Here is a 12,310-nt window from a genome sequence, read left to right as displayed (position 1 = left end):
CAAAATCCTACAATTACTTTTCAAAACATTGAATCAATTTACTGAAACAATCTTCTGTGTTAAAGGAGAAAGTTTAAGAGTTTATGCCCTGGACCAGCAATCAGATGAGCATAGTGTCATTATCAGTCAGAGGGAATCAGTAAGATATTTGTCCTCTGCAATTCAGTTTCTGTAGATGTAAAACAAAAATTCAGTACAAGGATGGCATACTGAAAAATAGATGCTACCTTCAAATCCTTAACTATTTTCTCTGAGTTGCTCCAAAATAATTCCCTGGTAACTGAATGAAATACATTCAAATGAGCTGTGGTACAAAGGCCAGCCCCCATCAGGGGAAGCTCACTAGTTTTTCCTTGGTGAAAACTTGACTGTGTAGGAAAGGGGTTGAACACAGTAAGGGAGATCTTAAAATCTGATAGACTGAAATGGCTTCAAGTTGAACAGGACCTACTAAAAAGTAGGCGTGAATTACTGAGGTGATTCAATCTTTCTTTCTGTGTTACTAAGGACAGGGAATAATTTTTGTTTGCCTTGCTACTATTGAGAGTAACAGGTTCTTACTTCACACCTTGGCCTTATGTAAGCATCTCTTGGGATGCAGGTCCACACACACACACACACACACACACCTTCTCAGCTGCTGTCAAAGCCCTCAAAGCTGAAGACTTTTGAAAGTTTAACTCCCACCCAGGCCTACTGAAACACATCAGTACAGAGTTGTATGCAAGGTCCTAATCAAGATGCTGTTAGCAAAGACGGAACTTCCTCAGAACTGGGATCCTCAAAGACACATTCAGTGCTCAAGAAGAGACCACGAAGCTCACTGCTCTAAGTAACAGCTGGGTAGTGCTGTATGGACTACAGCCACTTCTTTTCCTCTGCTAAGTAGGAAAGGCTGTAGCACATATTTTGACAAGAGATGACCATCTGCTGAACAAGACAGAACTTTCAAGTTTTACCTTCTGCATCCCTCTCCAGTGTTCAGGAACAATCCCAATACCTTGAACTAGAATTGCCTACCAGCTCTGTGCCGACTCCGGCGTGAAATAAGTGCCACCAGAAATGTTGGGTGAATGTCATCTACACAAGTTGATTCCTGAGGAGGAGTTTCAGGACTGCTCTTATCATCATCAGAAGATTCACTATAGTTTACTACAAGTTCTTCAATTTGCACAAATCCTTGTATGATGGGTATAATCCAGAAGTCCACTTCAGCATTCTGAAGGTTACAAAAAACATTTACATTCCTATTGGTTCTACATTACCTACAATTACTTCTGCCATTTCTCATGCATGCCTAACATGCTTTTCATGTCTTAAGAAATTTTTGCCATATCCTTGTCTTATTTCTGTAAGAGGTACCAGAATTAATTCCATTAGTCACAAAGCTTTCAAATCAGGAGGAAGAAAGAGAAAGCTGCTTAAGATTTCTATGTGGAGATGAAGCAAGCTGAGCCAAGGCGAGGCAAAAAGCCTTCCTCTTGTCTCAGCTACCTTGGGAGAGAATAAAACCCTACAGTCTTTAAAAACTTATTTTCCAATTTCCTCAAAGGAAGTTTTCAATATCATGTTACATGTGATGTTTTAGCACTTCAAAACCGTAAATTAACAGTAATTTTTCATGTCAAAGACAAGGATAGTCAGTTCAGATATAGCAGGAAATACATGGAATTTATTATCTAGCTCCTACTTTTAGTTAGTTGTACAACATCCATGAGGACATAAACTATATTACATTTATATAGGTAGACAGAAAAAATGAGAGGTGTAATGTTTGCCTGTTTTCAGTAAATCATATTAGCAAGTTTTAAGAGCAAACTCAGTAATCAAGACACCTGGTTCAGGACTCTGCTTCTTAGTGCTTTGCCACTTTAGAACCTCAGTATCTTAAACAGAATTGAGATTTTAATTCCTTTCTAATTCAAAGCTATTATCTACTCTGAAGAGCTGTTCAGAACCACTTGCTCTACACTGTTACATCCATCAGCTACTTGTTCAAGGAGAAAAACAGTATTTTCCACTTTGGAAGGCAAAAATCTTGGCTCAAGAAAGCTTTGGAACTCAAGTTTTTCTTTCTTTCTGATTTCTCCTTATCAAGTTCAGCTCTGTTGAGAGATAATCCATTTCACAGATGAATGTGTCTTAGGTTTGCCTTCAGAAAGCAGCGCAAATATCATATCCAGTTATTCTGCACTGCTTTATTGTAACAAAAACTTGAATTTCAGTTGATGTTAATTCACTAGCAATGACCACAGGCTAACTAGAAGCCTGTTGGAAGGCTGGCTGGCTGCTCAGCTTCAGGAAATCCAGTCCTGATCCTCATCTGTCTGCCAAGCAGGTTTTTAAGTAAACTACTGAGGCCTTAAGTAAATATTTCAACTAAAACACGTTTCTCATAATACATATGGTACTGTTAGAAATAAGACTCACATCAATGTTGATGAGATCTTCAATCATATGCTTGTTCCAAAAGAATCTGTCATCAACCTGTTTAAAACAAAGGGCAGGTTTTGCAGTATTGTAATGTTTAAAGACACCTGCAAAGACACCAGTGTTATTTCACTACAACTGTACATAGAAGTCTAATGTTCACTGCTTTTGCATGTAACAGCTCAGTTCAAGACACTGTGCTGCACACTTTTGTTTCATCTCCTCGTGCTGAATGTGGGTACGGGACGAGATCTTCAGTTGCTGTAGGTTACACCAGCACACAATGTGACCAGTCAGCTTTGGACCACATACACTATTGAACAGCACAATTCCCAAAAGAAAAACATCAAAGAATTCAACTTACTTTTCGCCACAGTGGTAAGTTAGTTTTCTCACAAGCACTCTGCCTCTGCACAGAATTTGTTAAGTCATAGGTCAGGCTGTAGTAAAAGGAGTCTGAATCCATGAACATTTTGAACAATTCCTCCAATAACCTCCTCTCCAGCTTCTCTTTCTCTTTGCTTTCTTTAATCTGAAAGAAAAGTAATGGCTTGGTTATGTCTTTCTCTTTGAAAAAAGATTCTATCCACACTTACTAAATGCTGTTGCTAACCTCATAGGACAAACATTTTCCCATTGAAGAGAAGGATTTTAAAGTTCCTAGCTGAGATAAACACACAGGACAGCATCTTCAGAAATACTATGCCCCCACTACAAAAAGTAATAGCATTCAAAGCAAGCAGACTTGGAAACTTTTGGAGCTTCCATTCAAGTAGTATGTTTCAATCTCAACAGTTTCTACAAAATCTACCTGTTCCAACTTCAATAAATATTGTTCAGACTTCTCAATCCAAGCTTTGTATCAAAAGTATTTTGACAAGATTGTACCATGTTCTCTGAGAAACTGCACCAAACTTTGTCTCCAATTCTGTAACAACAGAGGTGCTTACGTAGAGCAATTTGGAGCAGTTTAGAAACCTACTAGAAACTAATCCTGGTAAGACAGCACTCTGCCAGTAATTCTGCTGGTATCACAAATATAAAATGAAAAATAATAGAAGAGCCACAGTTAAATAATCAGAAGTTCAACTGAACTTCAAGACAAGAGCAGTTTCACACTGCAATTTTCCAATAGCTCTCCTTTTAAGTACTAGTACTCCATTTGATCACTCACCACAACCTTTGAACTACCAATTAAATATTTCAAATAAACAAGAAGACAGTAGAAAGCTTTACCTTCTTTTTATTTGGAGCAGATACATTTGATTTAATTTGAGTAAGAGTCTTCAGCAGGAATTTTGTGTCATCTGGGGACTGAGTAATCTTCTCTGGCTTGTTTATCCCAAAATGGTGCTTTTTACAAAGCTAAATAATGATATTGAGTTAAAGCCAATACTTAAATTCTTTGAAGTTTTTAAAGAGTAATTCTATTTAAAGTTTAGAAAAACAAGACTGTAATGTCCACAAAACTAGGGGAGACACTCAGATATACAGAGGGAACATGCAGGCTTCTACCTATAGCTTAATTCTCCCTCTTTTTTATAAAAAGCATTTTCTTCTGGACTAGATGATCTTTAAAGGTCCCTTCCAACCCCTACCATTCTGTGATTCTATGATAATCTCAGAAATAACAGAACTGAAGTTCTTAGGAGAGTTCCAAGTTTATAACAAAAGCACCTGGCAGATACATGTGTTCTTTCCTACATGAGTAAGAACAGGAAGGGATTACATCAAGATTTCAAGTCATTCTTTATCCCAGACTCTAGGAGGTTCTAATTCCCAGACTCTGAAGCACTGCTTCTGCAGCAATTCACGCTCCAACACCACCAAAGCGTTGGAGATTCCACATTACTCTTTCTCTCTTCAGGGAAGGATTCTTATATTGCCGTACAGGCACCATAGAGACTATCACAAGTCATCCTGAGAGAACTTTTTTTCCCCAGTGGCATCCCAACCCCAGTTTACATCATCTTAGATTATTAGGATTTACTGACAGTCTTACCACTCTAGTCATTAAGATGTAATTGGAAGAATACTTCTTTTTTAAAGGCAAAAAAACTAAGGCTCCTGTCCGAGTCTACAGTTTTGTCTCTTTACATGACTCAAGTAGACCCAGTTCTGTTCTCAAATGACCTGTTGCCAATTACACTAATAAAATTTTGTTCTTGTGTAGTATTTTCAAGGGTCTTTATGAAATTTGATTATAATTTTGTTGTGATTTCCCTCCCTAACAGAACTTGTGATTTCTATTTTAAAAATAAAAACTTTCAATCAAAAACCAGCATTTCAAAAGCACAAAGTGTCCAATACATCTGCACACACCAGGAAAGAGAGATGAGGCATGTGTCTAACTTACATTTCACATCTAAATTTCAATGAAGCAGAAGGCAGAAAGTCAGAATTCATTCAAGATTGTCATACCTCTAATTCTAGATCCTGAGGTTCTGTTTCAGAAAGTGGAATGACTGCAATCTTTGTTATTTTGCAAACCTCATGGTCTCCTGGAAGTTTTCCAATCAATGCTTTCTGACGAATTAGAAGTAGCCACCATGGTAAATCTAAGAAAAAGATTAGTGGATTTGTCTGTCAGGCATTTACTTTTATCAATCTGCCAGAAGCTTCTCCCCAGTATAAAACCCCTGCCAGGAACCATTTGACTAGAAGATTCCAGTGAATCATTCATTATTGCTATCTTTTGTTATTATGCATTGCAACAAAAAAAGCAATCCTCTAAAAACCAATAGCTAATCTTGTTATTAGAGATGGAATAAGTAATACACATTCCCACCAATGTCACTAATGGCAGAACCATTTGTAAAGAATAGCTGGAGCTCAGATAGCAAGCTAAGATGTCCCCTTTGTACCTCCTGCTGTGCATAAAACAGCAAACAAGACAGACATGGGTAACATCCGATTATAAGAAACAGGAACTCAGAAATCTGGTGAGCAAAGATGGACTGCACCATAAAGCACATCCTGTATGTTTAAAGCTTCTTAACATTCCTGAAATGTATGCATTTAAGTAGTATAGAAATTAACATGCCAAAGATTAATTAAGATAAGGGTAACAAGTGCATTCTATACACACACCCAGTCTACATTTGCAGTTGCAGCTTCAAGACTTTAATAACTGAGGGAAACAGAACAACATTCCCACTGACTGCTGAATAGTGCCTGGATATTAACTCCCTAGATTTTAATCCCCTGGTTGATTCAGTAGTATGCCAGCAGTATGCTGGGCTTTTATGAGCCAGAACTAAAAGTTCTGTTAAAGATGGAAAAGGCACAGAAAGTCTTAGTGACACACACATAGCACTCATTGTTCCTCCCAACTGAGAAGCAAGCAATTGAGGTTAACTAAAGAGGTTATATACAGGCACTAAAAGCCTTAGACTTATGGTAGACTTAAGTATGCTTCCACCCTTGCAACAGTGGATTGTGTCATGCATTATGCCTTTGAATATGCAGCCTTTGAAAAAATCTATTTTGAGGCTTTATAGCACAATAGACTTACAAAGTCTGTTTTCCTTGCTCTGTAAATTCCATAGCATACCTAATCCTCTGAATGCTTAAGAAAAAAAATGAGTATAACATGCTTAACATGACAGAACACATAGTGCTGCTCACTTTCCCAGATTTTCTAATATTCTCTCAAGACAGAACTAAAGCTCTGTGAAGTTGTGAGCGTATTTCCAGTAACTGCAGTTCCAAAAGTCTTAAAGACTTCAATCAAAATCTGACAAAATATGTATAAGCAGCAGTTTCTTCTGTCTAAAAAGCATAATCACTGTAAATAGATTTTAAATAGATTGGAGCTTCAGTGAAGTTATCAATTATTCCACTGGAAAAGAGTTAGTATAAAGTAAAGGCATTTTTAAATAGATACACCTTGGTGAAAACTGGAAAATGACATCTCTGGCTACTCTTCAGTTTACCTTATATTAACAAACCTTGGTAGCAGTAAACAAGAACTTAACAGCTTAACACAGTTAAGTGAGTTTGGATCTTTTTATCACTTTCAAAAAAATGCTTTCAAAGTCATTTTGGTGTACATTTCAAAATTATTTGTATCCTAGCCAGAGACACAGAACATTGAAAGAAAACAGGAATTCCCTAGCAGATAAAAAGAAAGAGTCAGGAAGCAATTATGCAGATAGAGTATGCCCTACAGTAAAAGCTTCAACAATAACCACAGAAGCAGCATTTTATAATTGCCAGCACTATCTAAATAACTAAATCCCCAAATAGAATATGTGCTTCTGCTGTTAAAGAAAGTAGTTGTATACAATAGCTTTCAAAAAACTACTTACTGTCTACTCAATGTTGGAGGTATGGTGTGTACTGAAGAACATCACAGCTACATGTCGTTCTAGAAGAGTGAACGTTTTAAATCTTCCACCTCTTAAGACCCAATAGTCATTTTTAGTGTTTTATGAACTATGGTAGACCAAATGTCAACAAGTAATTTAAAATACTATCGCTAGAGTAATCTATTGCCTCCAGCTCCTCACTAAACCAGGAATTTAGCTCCTCTTCTGTCCACACACCACTGCTGTTTGGAAAGTGTTAGAGGAAAATAATCTAGCAGTTAGTTTCCCCAAGGGCATTGCAGTAACTTCTCTTAAAATGTGCATAAATGCTGCTTCTTGCAAATATTTTCATTTTTGCCAAGAAATTCCATGTTCTCTTTTTTTTTTTGTTACTTGAATAACCTAAAAATAAGTGCATGCAAAAAGGACATTTCAAATTGTTGACTGGATGAAGCTAGAAGTGGTAGCAGTTATATCTCACTGAAGAGATCTCAGATGCTGAATCATTCATTGTTCCTAGAGGCATGCTAACAAAAAAAGTTCTCCTTTCCGGAGGATAGGGAAGGATTAACTCCACTTCCCTTCCCTTTACTGAGTCTATGGAACCTTGCCAGTAGCATTTAATTTGGGTCTTAATGAACCAGCACTGGAAAAGTACACCAAACTGATACAAGTACAGACATTAAACTGCATAGGAGAGTGCTTTGAGTAAGAAATAGAAAAACATGTCATGGCAATGAAGGAGTTAAGTGGAAGTTGCTGGAAGTATTTAAGGAATCCAGCTTTAGTTACAGTTAGATATATAGTATTAACTCTGAGCATATTCTAGTACTATAATGTTTTATCAGCTTGCTAAGTAATCTCTGATCAAAAGTGGTTTAAAAGCTTCTACATGAGAACTTGGACCATTCAAAATACATGTGAGTTAGGAAACTGTAGTACTAGCAATTACTTCAATACTCAGGAGCCAGAGGCCTTCTACAAAGTGAAGAAAAAATAAAGTTGCCAAAGCAGATCAGTAAACCTCTGCTCAGAACTCAATTTCAAGCTACCACTATCATTTTAGTCGATCTAAATATCTACATTTTATTCCAACAACAAAAAAGAAACATAACATAACCTCTTCCTAGTTCCATATTGGGATTTTGAAAGGACATTGAGTGGCTACACTTTTATTTTGTATGTATGCACATTAACTGAACCATGAGACAAAACTAGTACTCTATCAAGGGGACATTGTTTATGTAAGGTGTGTTTGCCTCAATATGGGAAGCTCATGCAGAAATTTTTAGCTGTGGATTTGTACCCAAAAAATGTGCAATATTCTGTTTCAGTAGCTTAGGTTGGTTTTTTTCCCCCTCCTCAAAAGCACCTTAATGTTTAAGAAAATTCAGGATTGCAAAAGAACCAAATGATACTTTAAGTAAACATTCATCTCCAATATGAGGAGATGAAAAAAATGCTTTAAAGAATTAAAATGCAAAGCATGTAATCTTGGCTATCTGGTTTCTACAAGGCTGCTTCCCTGCCACAGAAGCTTTCCTACAAATTCTCCTGTACTAGGCCAGCAATAAAACCAGCAAGATTAAGAGTAAATTAAACCCTATACCTAGTTACAGGAATTTGGCAAGGGTATTTCAATGCGAAACAAACCAAGACTGATTACAAGGACATTTCAAGGTCATCTTAGGACTAACTCCAGCATTCTTGCATTAAGCAAATCTTTCAAGAACATACAAGGATCTGTGCCCAAGATAAAAAGTTATTCCAAGTTTCCAGTATTAGTCAGTATGTGACACCAGTACTTTAAAACACACCAGGGCTTCTTTCCAACAAAGGCTAATAACAAGATTCTGAGCAGGAAAAGCCCACACAGGACTCTAGCTAACCAGAAGAGCTTCAAACTTAGTTTTCTGATCCTTATAGTCTGGGGGCAGGAGAGAAGAAATCAGAGGAACAAGTCCTCCTCTTCCAGATTAGTTCTGGGAAAATAGCATTTCACTCACCTTCTGCAGCACAATACTCTCACTAAGCCTGGAGATAACGGTCCAGCAATGTTAAATATTTATACAACTTCTGCTGATAAGGTTTCCAGGTGACAAAGATTGATACAAGAATAAGTAATGAAGACAGGTTACAGTTACATAGTGCTAGATGATTCCGCTACACAATTACCTAAAACCACACTTGAATATGAGCAAGTGGGAGTTCATTGATAATAACAGGTTTCAAGAGACCTATGTAAGACACCTCAGTCAGTCCTCTGGTTTTGATTGTAGCCCAATGGCTGACACATATCAGCAATGGTCAGCAAACTCAAGGGAGCAGTAGTTCTCAACAGAAGAGTAAGGATAAATAGCTAGAGATTGTATCTTCTTTCAGACGTTTATAGAAACTAAACACCTGTTGACCTGTATTAGTTGCATCACTAAACACCAGATTGGCAACAAGGATAGTCTATGAACAGTTTGTGATGGTGGTCATCTGAACAGAGCAGAGGAAACAAAATGCTTCCACTGGCCTAAGTAGTAGAAGAGTGCCTAGTTGAGCATAACTGATTCAGTAGCTCTACAGAACACACAGAAAGATGACCACATGTCAGGCTACCTGTTGAAGTGGCACACGCTGAGGAAAGTTTCAACTCCGCTTTCATAAGCAGAGGAAGTGTCTCACAATAAGCACACATGCAAGGATATTTAAGTGCCACAATATACTAGACATTCCAGAAAGCATCTGATAAGATCCTTCTTCAAAGGCTTTTATATTTGACTTCCCAGAGAGACAGAGGAAGGCCTTTGTGTACCTAAGTGCTTGGTGTAAAAAAACAAAAAATAAACCCCACAACATAAAAAGTCATGCTAAAAAACAATCACTGAGCATTTTCCCACATCAGAAAGAGGTCACTGTTGGAGTTTAGCCAACATTTATCATGAACAGCACAGACAATCTAGACGAGGGGATGAAAATGCAAGATGGCAGAATCCAAACCACTTCATATCATTAGACTTGAAAAAAGATGGTTAATAGATCTCTAGAGTGACAAACAAAAATATCAGGTGAAATTCAAAGAGGAGGAAATGATGCAATTGGAATGATGATCATGAACTTAATGGGAGAGATGGGCTCTGTAGTGAAACCTAGGGGTTACAGTAACTGGAGCAAAGCATTTCCTAGAATTAAATGTGTCGTATCGTCATGCAGTGGTGTGCCAGCCTCTGTTTTCCTTCCTCCCCTATTCCTAGTATGCCACTACCATCTTGACTCATCTGCTTCTACTCAATGGACTACAAACACTTGGCCCATTTCAGTACTTAATCCATCCTGCTATCCTGGAACACACTTGAAACTTCAGCTATGTTGATCATATTGCCAGGCACTACTTCAAATTCAGGGTATAAACATTCACAAAAAGAACTGCACACAGTAAGTGAAACTGAGTTTTTGGCTCACTTTCCTACCTGTAAGTAAATAGACACCCAGAGCTCTACCAGCACAAGAATCTTTCCAGACAATGCTAGTATATATAAAAATAAATATTTCTATGGCTAGAAGAATTTTCATCTAACTAAAGTTAAAAGAACATTAAATTCATTTTACAAGAAGAAGTTACTAGAATCAGTTAAAGACAGGCTCAACATTAAAACACAATGAATTCTACACCTGCTTTTATTTTCTAGCTATCTCTTACATGTAACTATAAGTAAGTTTAAGTGTCTTTCACTTTCAAATCATCACTTACCAAGGCAGTAATTATTCTTGTGGTTTTGATATAGCTTTGTGAATCCCAGCCTTGTATTTCTATGGAAACTTCCATCATTAGTTTTTGCACTGTGCCACAGCTGAGGAGTTGCAAAGAACACTACGCAATTCCATTTGAGCTACGCAGTATTCTTTGTAGGATCACTGACTTTGTTTTAAAGTGCATTAGCAGTAAAAAAAACCAGAACCAACAACATACCTGTATGAAGCTGAACTTTACCAATGACTCCTTCTACCAAGCCCAGACAAATGGGATTCCAAGCCAAAAGAAGATCAGTGGCTGAAAAAAACAAAGTTAATGTAAAAAAATACACATGATTCCTGCAACAAGAATAAGATACACATACTGTTCAATCTTTGCTTGTTACTAAGCAGCTATGATCAATTTACTAAATTTCCACTTCGAAGTCCTACCCCATAAATTTCCCAGCTATTTCAGAAAAACAAGATGTACATGTTTGGGCTACAGGAATTCAGTTAATGGAGAGTTCATTCTTCTAAAATCCATTAGAATTTGTAACTTGTACATGGTTGTAGTGAAATTGAATACAGATCATTAAGTTAATAACACAGCATCGCCAACCTAGCACGTTAACTTCCAGCCCCAGTCCTCTTCCACACCTATCCAATTACTATTAGTTTCATATCCTCTTTCTATATACAGGCACACGCACACTCTTCCTCTTTTGTTAAACCTACACAGAATACCAAGGTACACAGAGTAGGTTTAGGTTTCTAGTTCTCCTACTGTTAAGAAATTCCAGTGAACTACATAGTAAATAGAAGCGAAAGCAGAAAGGCAACGCTATCAATCTTCTAATCTGTGAAGGGTACTCCACTCAACACGCTTCAAGCCATCTCTTGATGCATGTTAGTAAGACCATATAAACACTGAGAGTATGCTGTGGTCACACAGACACACTTTGTTGATACTCAGTAAGAGTTTCTAGAAGTGGTGTAGTACCTGTTCAAGACTTCAAGACCGTGGAAGAGAAAAAAATTGCACAAGTCAAGTCTTTCAAGTGGAAAGAAATCCTTAAAAGCAATTAGTATCTGTGTAGGAGAGAAGGAACTTGCAGAGAGAGGAAAGCTTTTCTATATCAAGAATGATTAGAAGCTTCTATTTTCTACCAAAACTCAGTTGCTCCAAGGTAGAAGAATTTCTCCAGTTTTAACTTCTAAACAGGTTAAATATCTTTGTTCCTGGTATAAGCAAATGAACACTTGAAAGAACAAACTCACACTGTATCTTAAGATACAGAAGAGTACAAATCATTCACATTCTTGGGAGTTTGAGATCTGCAGGTGACAACTGACAGTCCAGGGTTTATCTGTTCGGGGTTTTTAACATACTTCTTTTCAAGCACTGTATCCTCCTTGAAGCATTTGTAATTGAGATTTCCAAGAACAATGAGCTATTCAACGGACACATACTTAGTCCCAGCTTTCAGCATTTAATGGTAAACCACACTCAGCTAATTTCAGCATTAAATACAAGCATTTACATGAGATACAAGAGAAACAGTTTAAGTCAGGGCAGACCTAAACTGACCTCATTCAAATGGGATATATCATACATGCTTGTATGCAGACTAGCAAGAAGTAAAAGCACAGAGTCGCAGAATCTAAAGTGATGTTTGCAGGAGGCAGTATAGAGCTACATTTAATGTACTATCTGTATCCTTTCATGGACTCTAACTGCAGAGAAACTCCTGGTTCTTCCAGTTTCACTGGAGGAGTGCTACAGATAGTTACTTGGTTCACAGAGAAACTAGTCTGAATCATGCCATAATTAAATGAAGCTCTTAAGG

At 37.4% G+C, this 12,310-nt stretch overlaps 1 protein-coding gene across 2 annotated transcripts in view; it reads right to left on the bottom strand.

The window, feature by feature from the left end:
• INPP5F (inositol polyphosphate-5-phosphatase F) overlaps positions 1-12,310 on the bottom strand; it is a 37,524-nt gene that overhangs the window by 13,303 nt on the left and 11,911 nt on the right. The window contains exons 2-7 of one of the 2 annotated variants that reach the window (XM_062001550.1): positions 10,699-10,779; positions 4,852-4,988; positions 3,667-3,795; positions 2,795-2,962; positions 2,431-2,487; positions 1,021-1,219 (exon numbers count right to left, since the gene is read on the bottom strand). In XM_062001550.1, the coding sequence (XP_061857534.1) occupies positions 1,021-1,219; positions 2,431-2,487; positions 2,795-2,962; positions 3,667-3,795; positions 4,852-4,988; positions 10,699-10,779 (771 nt within the window). Of the gene's footprint in view, positions 1-959; positions 1,220-2,430; positions 2,488-2,794; positions 2,963-3,666; positions 3,796-4,851; positions 4,989-10,698; positions 10,780-12,310 lie in introns of those variants that run through there. The other variant, XM_062001551.1, reaches the window with a different exon arrangement.

Source organism: Colius striatus, chromosome 8, assembly GCF_028858725.1.
Source record: "Colius striatus isolate bColStr4 chromosome 8, bColStr4.1.hap1, whole genome shotgun sequence".
NCBI lineage: Eukaryota > Metazoa > Chordata > Aves > Coliiformes > Coliidae > Colius > Colius striatus.
Note: the sequence above shows the minus strand (reverse complement) of the source record. Positions and strands in the feature narration are given on the sequence as shown.